The 13,222-nt window shown below is 46.6% G+C and overlaps 1 protein-coding gene across 1 annotated transcript in view; it reads right to left on the bottom strand.

Annotated features, from left to right (window-relative positions):
* Positions 1–13,222, bottom strand: part of YJEFN3 (YjeF N-terminal domain containing 3) — a 358,474-nt gene that overhangs the window by 59,359 nt on the left and 285,893 nt on the right. Inside the window, exons 4-5 of the mRNA XM_056518218.1 lie at positions 9,051–9,164; positions 4,494–4,644 (exon numbers count right to left, since the gene is read on the bottom strand). Coding sequence (XP_056374193.1) covers positions 4,494–4,644; positions 9,051–9,164 — 265 coding nt within the window. The remainder of the gene's footprint in view (positions 1–4,493; positions 4,645–9,050; positions 9,165–13,222) is intronic.

Genomic DNA, 13,222 nt, shown 5'->3' with positions numbered 1-13,222 from the left:
TAACTATAACCACAGCAGCCTTAGCAGGTAAGAAATGGAAATTAGAAGAAGATAAATTTGAATTTAGCAGTACATAAAGATGGACCAGTCCAGGACCGCGGAGAGCTTAGCCGGTTCCATCTGTAAGCCCTGGGCGGAGATGATGTACCCTAGGAAGGGCAGACTGGACTGCTCGAAGAGGCACTTCTCGATCTTAGCGTAGAGGTGTTTGTTTCTGAGGCGAGACAGAACTTGGCGTACATGTACCCGGTGTAGATCAAGGTTTGGGGAGAAAATTAGAATGTCGTCAAGGTCTACGACCACGCTAGTGTAAAGCAAATCTCTAAAAATGTAATTGACGAATTCTTGAAATACGGCAGGTGCATTGTAGGGACCGAAGGGCATCACCAGATATTCGAAATGGCCATCCCTTGTGTTGAAGGCGGTCTTCCACTCGTCACCCTCTCTAATTCGGATCAAGTTGTAGGCTCCTCTCAGATCCGATTTGGTGAAAATCTTGGCACCTCGAAGTCGATCGAAGAGCTCAGAAATGAGTGGAAGAGGATACCGGTTCTTAACGGTGATCTTGTTTAGGCCTCTGTAATCGATGCTCGGACGGAGCGAACCATCCTTTTTAGCCACAAAGAAAAAACCGGCTCCAGCGGGAGAGGAGGATTTCCTAATGAATCCTCTCTGCAAGTTTTCATGAATGTAGTCTGACATGGCAAGAGTCTCTGGTTGAGAGTGTGGGTAGATTCTACCCCTTGGGGGTGTAGTACCCAGCAACAAGTCGATTGGGCAATCATAGGGTCTATGGGGTAGAAGAACATCGGCTTGTTTCTTGCAAAAGATGTCCGCGTAGCTGTGGTAGGACTCAGGAAGACCAGGTGGCGGAGGGTCATGCTTAACAGGAGCAGACCGGAGACAGCGGCCAGAGCAAGAGGGACCCCAACTCTGGATCTTTCCGGAGGACCAATCCAGGATGGGACAATGGCGTTGTAGCCAGGGCAGACCCAGGAGGAGTTCAGAGAAGCAAAAAGGAAGGACCAGGAACTCCACTCTCTCGGTATGCAGGATACCAATGTCCATCTGTAAAGGTGAAATGCGGTACTACACTGTAGTGGTAAGTCTCTCACCATTAACTGTAGAGATGAAGAAAGGCTTGGGCAGACGGTGAACAGGAATCTGATACTTGTCAACCAGAGAGAAGTGGATGAAATTGCCGGCAGATCCTGAATCCAAGAAGGCGGTAGCAGTGAAGGTAGACTTGGGAGGCACGGTGAGCTGTACTGATAATGTAAGACGTGGAGAGGAGGAATCCACACCTAGCAACGTCTCTCCCACGTTCACTAGGTGCGTGCGTTTCCCGAACGCGGAGGACGGAGAGGACAGTCTCTAAGGAAGTGCTCGGTACTGGCGCAGTACAGACACAGATTCTCCTTTCTACGACGACTCTGTTCTTGAGTGGTCAAGCTAGACCGATCTACCTGCATGGCCTCCACGGCGGGAGGCCCAGAGAAGGGTTGCGGTGGACACTGAAAAACCGGAGCCAGCTGAGGATAGCGTCTTGGACGAGCTTTCTCCTTTTCTTGCTGCAGTTCCTCTTTTCTCTCCAGGAAATGTTTGTCAATACTAGTGGCCAGCAGTATAAGCTCACTAAGTGTAGATGGCATCTCATGTGCCACCAGGACGTCCTTGATTTCACTGCATAGTCCCTTCTTAAACGTGGCACAAAGAGCATCATCATTCCAATTCAACTTGGAGGCAAGAGTGCGGAATTGGATGGCGTAATCACTCACGGTAGAACCTCCTTGGGTCAGGTTCAGCAAAGCAGTCTCTGCAGAGGACACCCGGGCAGGTTCCTCAAATACACTGCGGAACTCTTGGCAAAAATTCTGGACGGAGGTAGTGGCTGGATCAGAGCGGTCCCACAAAGGTGTAGCCCAGGCCAGGGCCTTCCCAGTTAACAGACTGAGAATGAAGGCCACCATGGCACGTTCAGACGGAAACTGGTCGGCCATTAATTTAAGGTGGAGTGAGCACTGCGACAGGAACCCCGCCATACTTGTCAGGCAAGGAAGAGGAGACGGCTGCTGGCTGAGGCGGAGCAGTCGGCATAGGTGGAGGAGACGGCTGTTGCTGGACAGGCAGGAGCTGCTGCACCATGGCGGTCAACTGGGCCAACTGTTGACTTTGCTGGGCGATCTGCTGCGTCTGCTGAGCCACTACGGTAGTGAGATCCGCAAGGCTAGGAAGAGGTACCTCAGCGGGATCCATGGCCGGATCTTACGGTAACGGTCTGGACAGGTGACTGGAGGTGGATCCACGGGATCAGAGGAGTGATGGCGTGGGCCGTACCCAGGGAACGGAATCTAAGGAGCTACTGGTCTGCACCAGAGCCCGCCACAAAGCGGGATGGTCTTGCTGCGGCAGGTAGCCCCCAGGTCGTTCCACCAGATAGCAACTCAACCCCTTTGGTTGCTGAGATAGGCGCGGTACAGGAGGAACAGACAGAAGTGTAGTCAGATGTAGCAAAGGTCAGGAGAGGCGGCACAGGATCAGAAGCGGTAGTCACTAGCAACAGGTCTAGGCAGGCAGCACGGGTTCAGAGGCGGTGGTCACGGGCAAGGGTCGGCAACAGGCAGGGAACACTTTAATAATATGGAACACTTTCTCTTGGCACGAGGCACAAAGATTCGGCAAGGACAGGAAGGGGCAGGAAACATTTATAGGAGACTTTGGGCCAGGCACCAATTAATGGTGCGCTGGCTCTTTAAATTTCATGAAGGCGGTGCGCGCGCGCACCCTAGAGAGCGGGGCCGCACACGCCGGGACACAGAGGACCGACGTGGACCCGCAGAAGGTAGGGGACAGTGTCGGGATGCGGCGCGGGAACCTCCCACCACGCTAACCGCATCCCAGTCGGGGATAACTCTGCGTTACCGGTCAGCATGTCTGACTGGGATGTGCAGGGACGCTGCGTACAGGGACATGGCCAGTGAGCGCTCCGGTCCAGGAGTGGGGACTGGAGCGCACACTGTAACACTTGTATGCCATCGACCGTGCAATTTGATTAACATTATTTTTTAATAGTTCAGACATTTACGCATGCAGCGATACCATATCATAATTTTTTTTTACACTATCTTGGTTAAAAAACGGGAAAGACGGGAGATTCAAGCTTTTATTAGGGAAGGGGTTAATGGGAAGGGGTAATTTTTTTTTTCTTTGTTATAGTTCCCATAGGGAGCTCCCATTGGGTATGTACAGACTGCAGAGCATTGCACCCTAGGGTCTGTAGAAGACACTAGGGTGCAATGTTCTACAGTCTGCACATACCCCCCATGTGTATAGCAGTTTGTGTGTGCATATGTTCATTCCTATACAGGTGGGGGTATGTGCAGACTGCAGAGCATTGCACCCTAAGGTCTGTAGAAGACACTAGAGTGCAATGCTCTGTCAGCAGTCTGCACATACCCCCCTACCCCCCATTTGTATAGCAGTGATGCAGAGCAGTGAGTTTGTGTTGTAACATTGGACTCATTCTGACCTACCGTACCGGGTCCGGGCCGCCTGGCGGCGGCAGAAGAAGGTGATTGGTTCCTCCAGGGCAGGCTGAGCGGGAATCCAAATACATAAAATGGCAGCCCGGCGGGGGGGGGCGGGGGGATGGGGGGGAGTAGACAAGTTGGGAGGAGCAGCAGCCCCACCCTGCTGCACTGCTGGTGAGTCTGGACCTAAGGCTTAGCTGGTGACTGTAAGCAGAGGGTGGGGCTGAGTCACTGAGGCTGAGGACTTTGCGGGACACACAGGCACAGCGCCTGACCACCCGCAGCAGCCTCCTAACCGCCCGCACGTTTTGGGTTGGGCCCGGCTGCAGGCCTCTAATCACAATGCAGGCCTCTAATAGGGGGGCTGAAAGCAGACAAAATGGGAGTTGCAGTGGGACCTGCGGGGGACTGGGGGTAGGTAAGTATTTTTTTTTTCCTTTTCTCTACAGCCCCAGCAATATAGCAATTTTAAAAAGCTGATATACTGTTTTAATAAAAATCTAATGCATTTAAATTCTGGATATAAGGATAGGATAAATAATAGTAAGGTTGTTGGCACCAGTGGCGTAGCTAGGAGGCAGGTTGATCTAGCAGACCTTGTGCCCAGTGTGCTCGGGCATGGAATGTGCCAACCAGCCAATCTGCCTTCACAAGGGTATTTAAAAACAATTCTAGAGTCACACGAAGCAAAAGCCCTAAAGGAAAACTTAGGCAAGTCATTATATTATCTCTGTGCAAGAGGGGAATGATACAAATCCTACAGGTTATTATCATATAATGTTAATGGGGTCTTCTTTACTTCAATGTCATGTACATGCCCCTGACCTACTGTATGATAAATGCTTACAGATAGCATGCAGCTGCTGTAGCCATAACTAAAAGAACCTACATGAGAGACCAACCTACCCCAAAATAGCAACAACCGCAAGGGTAAGTCGAGCATGGGAAATTTCAGCTTCTCACCTGATGGAATGTCCAAGCTAATGATTGGGATCTTTATCTGCTTAATTGTTGTCAGAATTGTTGTCCATGGTTCTTTTAATTCCACAGTGTCTTCTTCAACACCCAGTACTGCATCTACCACTAAATTGTATGCATCATTGATTAGCTGCACCTGGAATATAGAATATAAGTGCCTTTACTACACCAGAACCACGAGGGTGGTGGTGCATGTAGATCACAGTGATGCTCTTATTTTTATAAATAAGGTTTAATAAAATAAACAGGACGATATCTATTATTTATAAAGCAAACAGTAAACTAGATCACATCACCCTCTATATCTCTTTTTCTGCATATACAGTGTCTGATTGTTTTTGGCAAGCTCAACCCTATTCAATGAAATCTATGTCTTGTAGCATTTGACTTATTTCTTTTAGTCTTACAGTCTAATTTTTAAGGCAGCCATTTTAAGAGAGAAGGTTCTGACAGGCTGAATTTCGATATTTCTTTGTTCTCCAAGGAAATAAGCCACTTCCAATGATGTCTTGCAGTTGCTTATTTCTCTTTTTTATTTAATTAAGCATGTGCTGTCAGCCAAGTTGATGGCACATGTTTATGGTTTGGTAAGCAGTGGCGTAGTCAGCGTAGAGGAGGGCCAGACAGGCCAGTGGCACATTTGCTCCAAGCCCCTGAGGTGTCCCTGTCTCCGGCAATGCTACATTCATCCCGGGACCCTGGCAGTTCATAGAAGCAGCATCCTCCGCAGCCTCACAGAAAACCAGCGATCTCCACTGCCACCAACACTCGGCTGATAAGCGGCAATGATCTCCTGTGGATGTGGAGACCAAGGGGAGGGTGGGGGGATGTGGTGTGTGTCTGATATATAGAGATATATGTATACACAATATATATGTGTGTGTGGTATGTATGATAGATGTGTATGTATGATAGATGTGTGTATGATTGATTTGTGCAGGATAGATGCTGGAATGTATGATAAATCATACATCTATCATATGCACATACATCTATTATATGCACACACATCTATCATACATACACACATCTATCATACATAAGCATATATATATATCATATGCACATCTATCATACGCACATCTATCATACATACACACATGTATCATACATACACACATCTATAAAACATACACACATCTATCATACATACACACATCTATCCTACATAAGCACATCTATCATACGCACAGCTATCATACATACACACATCTATTCTACACACTTTTATCATACATACACACATCTTGTGTACTATTTATGAATGGTCATAGCTATAAGTGGACTGTAGATCGGATGCAATGAATACAAAAAACAAGACAATACATAAAGAAAAAAAGCAAGCAGTCATGGAATATCGCACACCAACTAGATTACAAAAATAAATAAAAACTAGAGATGTATGAGCCTCCACTCCGTACATTATATTTTAAATGTCAGTGCTTTTCCTGTGCAAAATAATGATTTTTAATTTTTTTATAACTTAGTTGCTGTGCGATATTCCATGACTATTTGCTTTTTTTCTTTAAGTACATACACATATCTATCATACATACACATATCATACACACACATCTATCATACATATAGTCATGACTGTAAATGTTGGCACCCCTGAAATTTTTCTAGAAAATGAAGCATTTCTCTCATAAAAGGATTGCAGTAACACATGTTTTGCTATACACATGTTTATTCCATTTGTGTGTATTGGAACTAAACCAAAAAAGGGAGGAAAAAAAGCAAATTGGACATAATGTCAGACCCAACTCCAAAAATGGTCTGGGCACATTTATTGGCCCCCTTTCAAAATTGTGGAAAAATAAGATTGTTTCAAGCATGTGATGCTCCTTTAAACTTGCCTGGGGCAAGTAACAGGTGTGGGCAATATGAAAATCACACCTGAAAGCAGATAAAAAGGAGAGAAGTTCACTTAGTTTTTGCATTGTGTGTCTATGTGTGCCACACTAAGCATGGACAACAGAAATATGAGAAGAGAACTGTCTGAGGACTTGAGAACCAAAATTGTGGAAAAATATCAACATTCTCCAGAGAGCTAGATTTGCCTTTGTCCACAGAGCGCAACATTATCAAGAAGTTTGCAACCCATGGTACTGTAGCTAATCTCGCTGGGCATGGACGAAAGAGAAAAATTGATGAAAGGTTTGTCTGGATGGTGGATAAGCAGCCCAAAACAAGTTACAAAGATATTCAAGCTATCCTGCAGGCTCAGGGAGCATCAGTGTCCATCGACATTTAAATAAAATGAAACACTATGGCAGGAGACCCACTGCTGACACAGAGACATAAAAAAGCAAGACTACATTTTTTCAAAATGAGCTTGAGTCAGCCAAAATCTTTCTGGAAAATGTCTTGTGGACAGACAAGAACAAGATATAGCTTTTTTGTAAAGCACATCATTCTACTGTTTACTGAAAAAGGAATGAGGCCTACAAAGAAAAGAACACAGTACCTACAGTCAAATATGGTGGAGGTTCAATGATGTTTTGGGGTTGTTTTTCTGCCTCTGGCACTGGGTGCCTTGAATGTGTGCAAGGCATCATGAAATCTGAGGATTACCAACGGATTTTAGGTCACACTGTACAGCCCAGTGTCAGAAAGCTGGGTTTGTGTCCGAGATCTTGGGCCTTCCAGCAATACAATGACCCAAACATACATCAAAAAGCATCCAGAAATGGATGGCAACAAAGTGCTGGAGAGTTCTGAAGTGGCCAGCAATGAGTTCAGATCTAAATCCCATTGAACACCTGTGGAGAGATCCTAAAATTGCTGTTGGGAAAAGGTGCCCTTCCAATAAGAGAGACCTGGAGCAGTTTGCAAAGGAAGAGTGGTCCAACATTCCGGCTGTGAGGTGTAAGAAGCTGATTGATGCTTATAGGAAGCGACTAGTTTCAGTTTTTCCAAAGGGTGTGCAATTAAATATAACATTTTGTCCAGACCATTTTTGGAGTTTGGTGTTACATTATGTCCAATCTGCTTTTTTCTCCCCCTTTTTTTTTTTGTTTAGTTCCAATACACTCAAAGGGAATAAACATGTAAAGCAAAACATATGTTACTGCAATCCCTTTTTGTGAGAAATACTTCATTTTCTATGAAAATTTCAGGGGTGCCAACATTTACGGACATGGCTGTACATACATCTTTCATATGTACACGTCTATTATACATACATTCATACAAACATACATCTATCATACATACACACATCTATCATACAAACACTTATCATACATACAAGCACACATCTTTCATATATACATCTATCATACATACACACGTCTATCATACACACATATATCATATCAGGGGAGCCTGGAAAGGACTTAGGGGTCCGGGGAAGTGGGCAGAAGAGCATGGAGAGGACTTAGGGGTGGGGGGGGTGGAACAGAGGGGCTGAGAGGAAGATTTAGGAGTCTGGTGGGGATAGAGGAGCCTGTAAAAGTAGGGCAGAAGGGTCTGGAGGAGGACAGTGCAGGAGTTGGATGGGTGTGTAGCAGTATTATATCCAAACGGTAGAGTGTGTGGCAAGGTTATTTTCAGCGACACATTGTGTGGGAGGGTTATATTTGGAGGTGGGGCACAGTGTGTGGCAGGGTTATAATGATTATTGTCTTCATACAGAGAATGGGTATCTACTGACAAAGTGAGGAACCAATGATGTGCAGGCATCAGACTTTGCAGAGAAAGATGAAGCTGGCTCTCCAGCTGTTACAAAACTACAACTCCCATAATGCCTGAGGCTCTCAAGACATGATGGTAGTTGTAGATTTGCAACAGCTAAAGGGCCATTTGTAACGCGATGATCATTGGGGATCCCAGCAGTGCTCGACCGAAAAAATTTGCAATTTTTTGTCCCAGTCTGGCCCCGATGCAGGAGGGCCCAGAGCAATTGTTTGCACCAGGCCCTGTGGTTTCTAGCTACTCCTATTTGAATGATCCGACAGGAGTCAGATAGTGACACCGGTCGGCTCATTTTTGCCCTGTATCCGGTTTGTGGCCGGACTGAAAACTGTATCATATTGCGGTTTCAATCCAGCCACAAAAAATATGGGGCAAAAATTTGCTGACCGGAGTCAATATCTGATGACAGCTTCAATGTTGTAAACACTTCTCATATTAAGATAATTTCTTAAGTGCACCTAAACTTTTTTTTAAACTTCTCTCTTGTCATTATGACATGTCAGAAACTTTGATCATTGGGGGTCTGGCTGCTGAGACTTTAATGAAGTCTGTAAAACTGTACAGTTGGTTTTGTAAGAAGAGATGAGCAGAAAAAAAAGGGTACAGTGCACTATGATATAACAGAAGTTTTTGAAAAGTTTAGATACACTTTAAAGACAACATGACAACTCAAAAACAATGACTGAAAATTTTTTTATTTAATGAAATTGAAAAAAAAAGATGTAAGTTGAATTAGACTTGAAAAAAGATTTTTAATTATTTAATATTCTGATTATTATTATTTACTATAAATAAATAAATGAATTAATTATATTAGTAGTAGTATTTTATCTAATTTCTTACTTCTGTTGGAAGGTAAGACAAGAAAGGAATATCCATCTTCTCACACTGAATTGTCAAGTCCTTATAGATATTGTCTAGAGATCTCTTAGGGTAAAATATTGTTGGTTCATAGTCCTAGAAAAAAAGATCTTTAGATGTTTACTACAGGTAAAACCTAATAAGAAAAAAAAAACACACAGCATACATTTTATTGTACCCGCACATCCTTCTCATAGTATTGCCTGTACAAAGAGTTTCCATCTCTGCTTGTGTCCAATTACAAAATATAATTCTTCAATTAGATTAATAAAAGACAAAAATAGTTCTATGCAAATATAGAGCCATGTTATCTGCCTGAAAGGGGTTCTTCGGTGCTTACACATCTTATCCCCTATTCAAAGGATAGGGGATAAGATGCCTGGTAGTGGGAGTCCCGCCGCTGGGGACCCCCATGATAATGCACGCGGCACTCCGTTTGTAATCAGTCCCCGGAGCGTGTTTGCTCCGGGTCTGATTACGGGCGACCACCGGGCCGGCGGCGTGTGACGTCACGCCTCCGCCCCCGTGTGACGTCATGCCCCCTCCCGTAGGCTTGCATTGAGGGACGGAGCGTGATGTCACACGGGTCGGAGGCGTGACCAGTGGAGATGTAAAATGCATCCAGAAAGTCTTCAAACCCTTTTACTTTTCCACATGTTGTAATGTTGAATCCTTGTGGTAAAATGTAATAAACGTTTTTTTTCCCCATTAATCTGTGCATTTCTGGTCAGGGTATAACATAGGGGGAAGCATAAGGCTTTGTTCACACTATAAAAAGTCTGCACAAAGAATCTCTGTGCGGACATTCCGCAAACTGCACTAGGACCACACAGGAATGCGCCGTCTCATAGACTGCTATGCATTCCGTGCGGTGTCCACAGAAAGAATGAATGTGTTCACTCTTTCAGTGAACACTAGTGTTGAGCGGCATAGGCCATATTCGAATTCGCGAATATATGGACGAATATTCGTCATATATTCGCTAAATTCGCATATTCGTAATATTCTCATTTTATTTTCGCATATGCGAAAAGTTTGCGTATGCAAAAATTTACATATGCGAAAATTAGCATAACACCTTGATATGTAGAACTCAGAGACAGGATTGTGTAAAGTCACAGATATTGAGAAGGGTACAAAGAATTTCTGCTGCACTGAAAGTTACCAAGAGCATAGTGGCATGCATAATTCTTAAAAAGGGAAAAAGTCTGGAACAACACGGACTCTTCCTAGAGCTGACAATGCCAGCAAACTATTCAGGAGAGAAAAGCCTTAGAGAGATGACTAAGAACCCAATGGTCACTCTGGCTAAACTCTAAATATCCTGTGTGCAGATGAGAAGGTCAACCATCACAGCAGCACTCCACCAATCTGAGCTTTGTGGCAGATTGTCCCGAAAGAAGACTCTTCTCAGTAATAGACACATAAAAGTTCACCATATGAAAAAAAAAGCATCTAAAGAACTCTTGCTGTGAGAAAAAGGATTCTCTCTCCTGATGAAACCAATATTGAATTCTAAGCACCATGGGGGGCATTTACTAAGGGGTTTAGTCATTTTTTTCTGACTATTTTTGGCGCAAAATTGTCGCAATTGCACCTACCCTATAAATTGTGCGACTTTCCCTAGCAAGAGCTAGAAAGTCAAAAAAAAAATTCCCGCTTAATTTACGCAAGTTTTCAGTTTTTACTTGCAGTGGTCAGGAATTTATTAACTGAGACAGTCGCAGTTGCGCAATAAACTGTCGCAACGGCCATAAAAATTGACTAAATTTACTCCAGCTCCAACATGGAGCAGGAAAAGCTACTGCCGCCCGGGCTCCGACATACTTTCTCCCCGCTACCCTCACTGCGCTACCGGGACACTGCAGTGATTTATATCCCCCCCTCTCACCTGCCAGCGCCACACAACTCCCATCTGTCTGCTGTTGCAAGACTACAAGTCCCAGCATGGCCTTACAGTGAGGACACGCTGGGAGTTGTAGTCTTGTAGCAGCGGGAGCTGAGCGGCGCGGGCGGGAGACAAGGGGGGGGGGGTAGCGGGGAGGCCGTATGAGGAGCCCGGGCGGGAGACAAGGGGGGTAGCGGGGAGACCGTATGAGGAGCCCGGGCGGGAGACAAGGGGGGGGGGGGGGTGTAGCGGGGAGACCGTATGAGGAGCCCGGGCGGCTGCACTGTAATGTCAGCCCGGGCTCCTGCCCTGAGAGCCATAGGCTTTGGCTGTCAGGGCTTGCTGGGTGTTGTAGTTTTGCAACAGCTGGAGGGCCACAGTTTGCAGACCACTGGTGTGTGGTCTGTAAACCGTAGTCCTCCAGCTGTTGCAAAACTAAACAGCTGAAGGGGACCGGCGAAGAAGTTCACTTACCCTTCCGAGGCTCCAGCGACGATCGCTGACGGAGATCGTCGCGCGGCACTGTCGCGCGGCAGTGTCGCGCGGCAGTGTCGTGCAGCGCTGGATCCTACGGAAGCCGGTAAGTTGCGCAAGCTTCCCAACCAGGGTGCCTCCAAATGTTGCAAGACTACAACTCCCAGCATACCCTTTGGCTGTCCGGGCATGCTGGGAGTTGTAGTTTTGCAACAGCTGGAGGCACCCTTGCTGGGAAACACTGGCCTAAAACAGTGTTTCCCAACCAGGGTGCCTCCAGATGTTGCAAGACTACAACTCCCAGCATGCCTGGACAGCCATTGGCTGTCCGGGCATGCTGGGAGTTGTAGTTTTGCAACAGCTGGAGGCACCCTTGTTGGGAAACACTGGCCTAAAACAGTGTTTCCCAACCAGGGTGCCTCCAGGTGTTGCAAGACTACAACTCCCAGCATGCCTGGACAGCCATTGGCTGTCCGGGCATGCTGGGAGTTGTAGTTTTGCAACAGCTGGAGGCACCCTTGTTGGGAAACACTGGCCTAAAACAGTGTTTCCCAACCAGGGTGCCTCCAGATGTTGCAAGACTACAACTCCCAGCATGCCTGGACAGCCATTGGCTGTCCAGGCATGCTGGGAGTTGTAGTTTTGCAACAGCTGGAGGGCCACAGTTTGCAGACCCCTGGTTTGTGGTCTGTAAACTGTAGTCCTCCAGCTGTTGCAAAACTAAACAGCTGAAGGGGACCGGCGAAGAGGTTCACTTACCCTTCCGAGGCTCCAGCGACGATCGCTGTCGGAGATCGTCGCGCGGCAGTGTCGCGCGGCAGTGTCGTGCAGCGCTGGATCCTACGGAAGCCGGTAAGTTGCGCAGGCTTCCCAACCAGGGTGCCTCCAGTTGTTGCAAGACTACAACTCCCAGCATGCCTGGACAGCCTTTGACTGTCCAGGCATGCTGGGGCTTGTAGTTTTGCAACATCTGGAGGCACCCTGGTTGGGAAACACTGTTTTAGGCCAGTGTTTCCCAGCCAGGTTGCCTCCAGATGTTGCAAAACTACAACTCCCAGCATGCCTAGACAGCCTTTGACTGTCCAGGCATGCTGGGACTTGTAGTTTTGCAACATCTGGAGGCACCTTGGTTGGGAAACACTGTTTTATTCCAGTGTTTCCCAGCCAGGTTGCCTCCAGATGTTGCAAAACTACAACTCCCAGCATGCCTAGACAGCCTTTGAATGTCCAGGCATGCTGGGACTTGTAGTTTTGCAACATCTGGAGGCACCCTGGTTGGGAAACACTGTTTTAGGCCAGTGTTTCCCAGCCAGGTTGCCTCCAGATGTTGCAAAACTACAACTCCCAGCATGCCTAGACAGCCTTTGACTGTCCAGGCATGCTGGGGCTTGTAGTTTTGCAACATCTGGAGGCACCCTGGTTGGGAAACACTGGCCTAAAACAGTGTTTCCCAACCAGGGTGCCTCCAGATGTTGGGAAACACTGGCCTAAAACAGTCACCCTGGTTGGGAAACACTGTTTTAGGCCAGTGTTTCCCAGCCAGGGTGCCTCCAGATGTTGCAAGACTACAACTCCCAGCATGCCTGGACAGCCTTTGACTGTCCAGGCATGCTGGGGCTTGTAGTTTTGCAACATCTGGAGGCACCCTGGTTGGGAAACACTGTTTTAGGCCAGTGTTTCCCAGCCAGGTTGCCTCCAGATGTTGCAAAACTACAACTCCCAGCATGCCTAGACAGCCTTTGACTGTCCAGGCATGCTGGGGCTTGTAGTTTTGCAACATCTGGAGGCACCC

This window comes from Hyla sarda, chromosome 1 (genome assembly GCF_029499605.1).
Source record: "Hyla sarda isolate aHylSar1 chromosome 1, aHylSar1.hap1, whole genome shotgun sequence".
Classification (NCBI taxonomy): domain Eukaryota; kingdom Metazoa; phylum Chordata; class Amphibia; order Anura; family Hylidae; genus Hyla; species Hyla sarda.
Note: the sequence above shows the minus strand (reverse complement) of the source record. Positions and strands in the feature narration are given on the sequence as shown.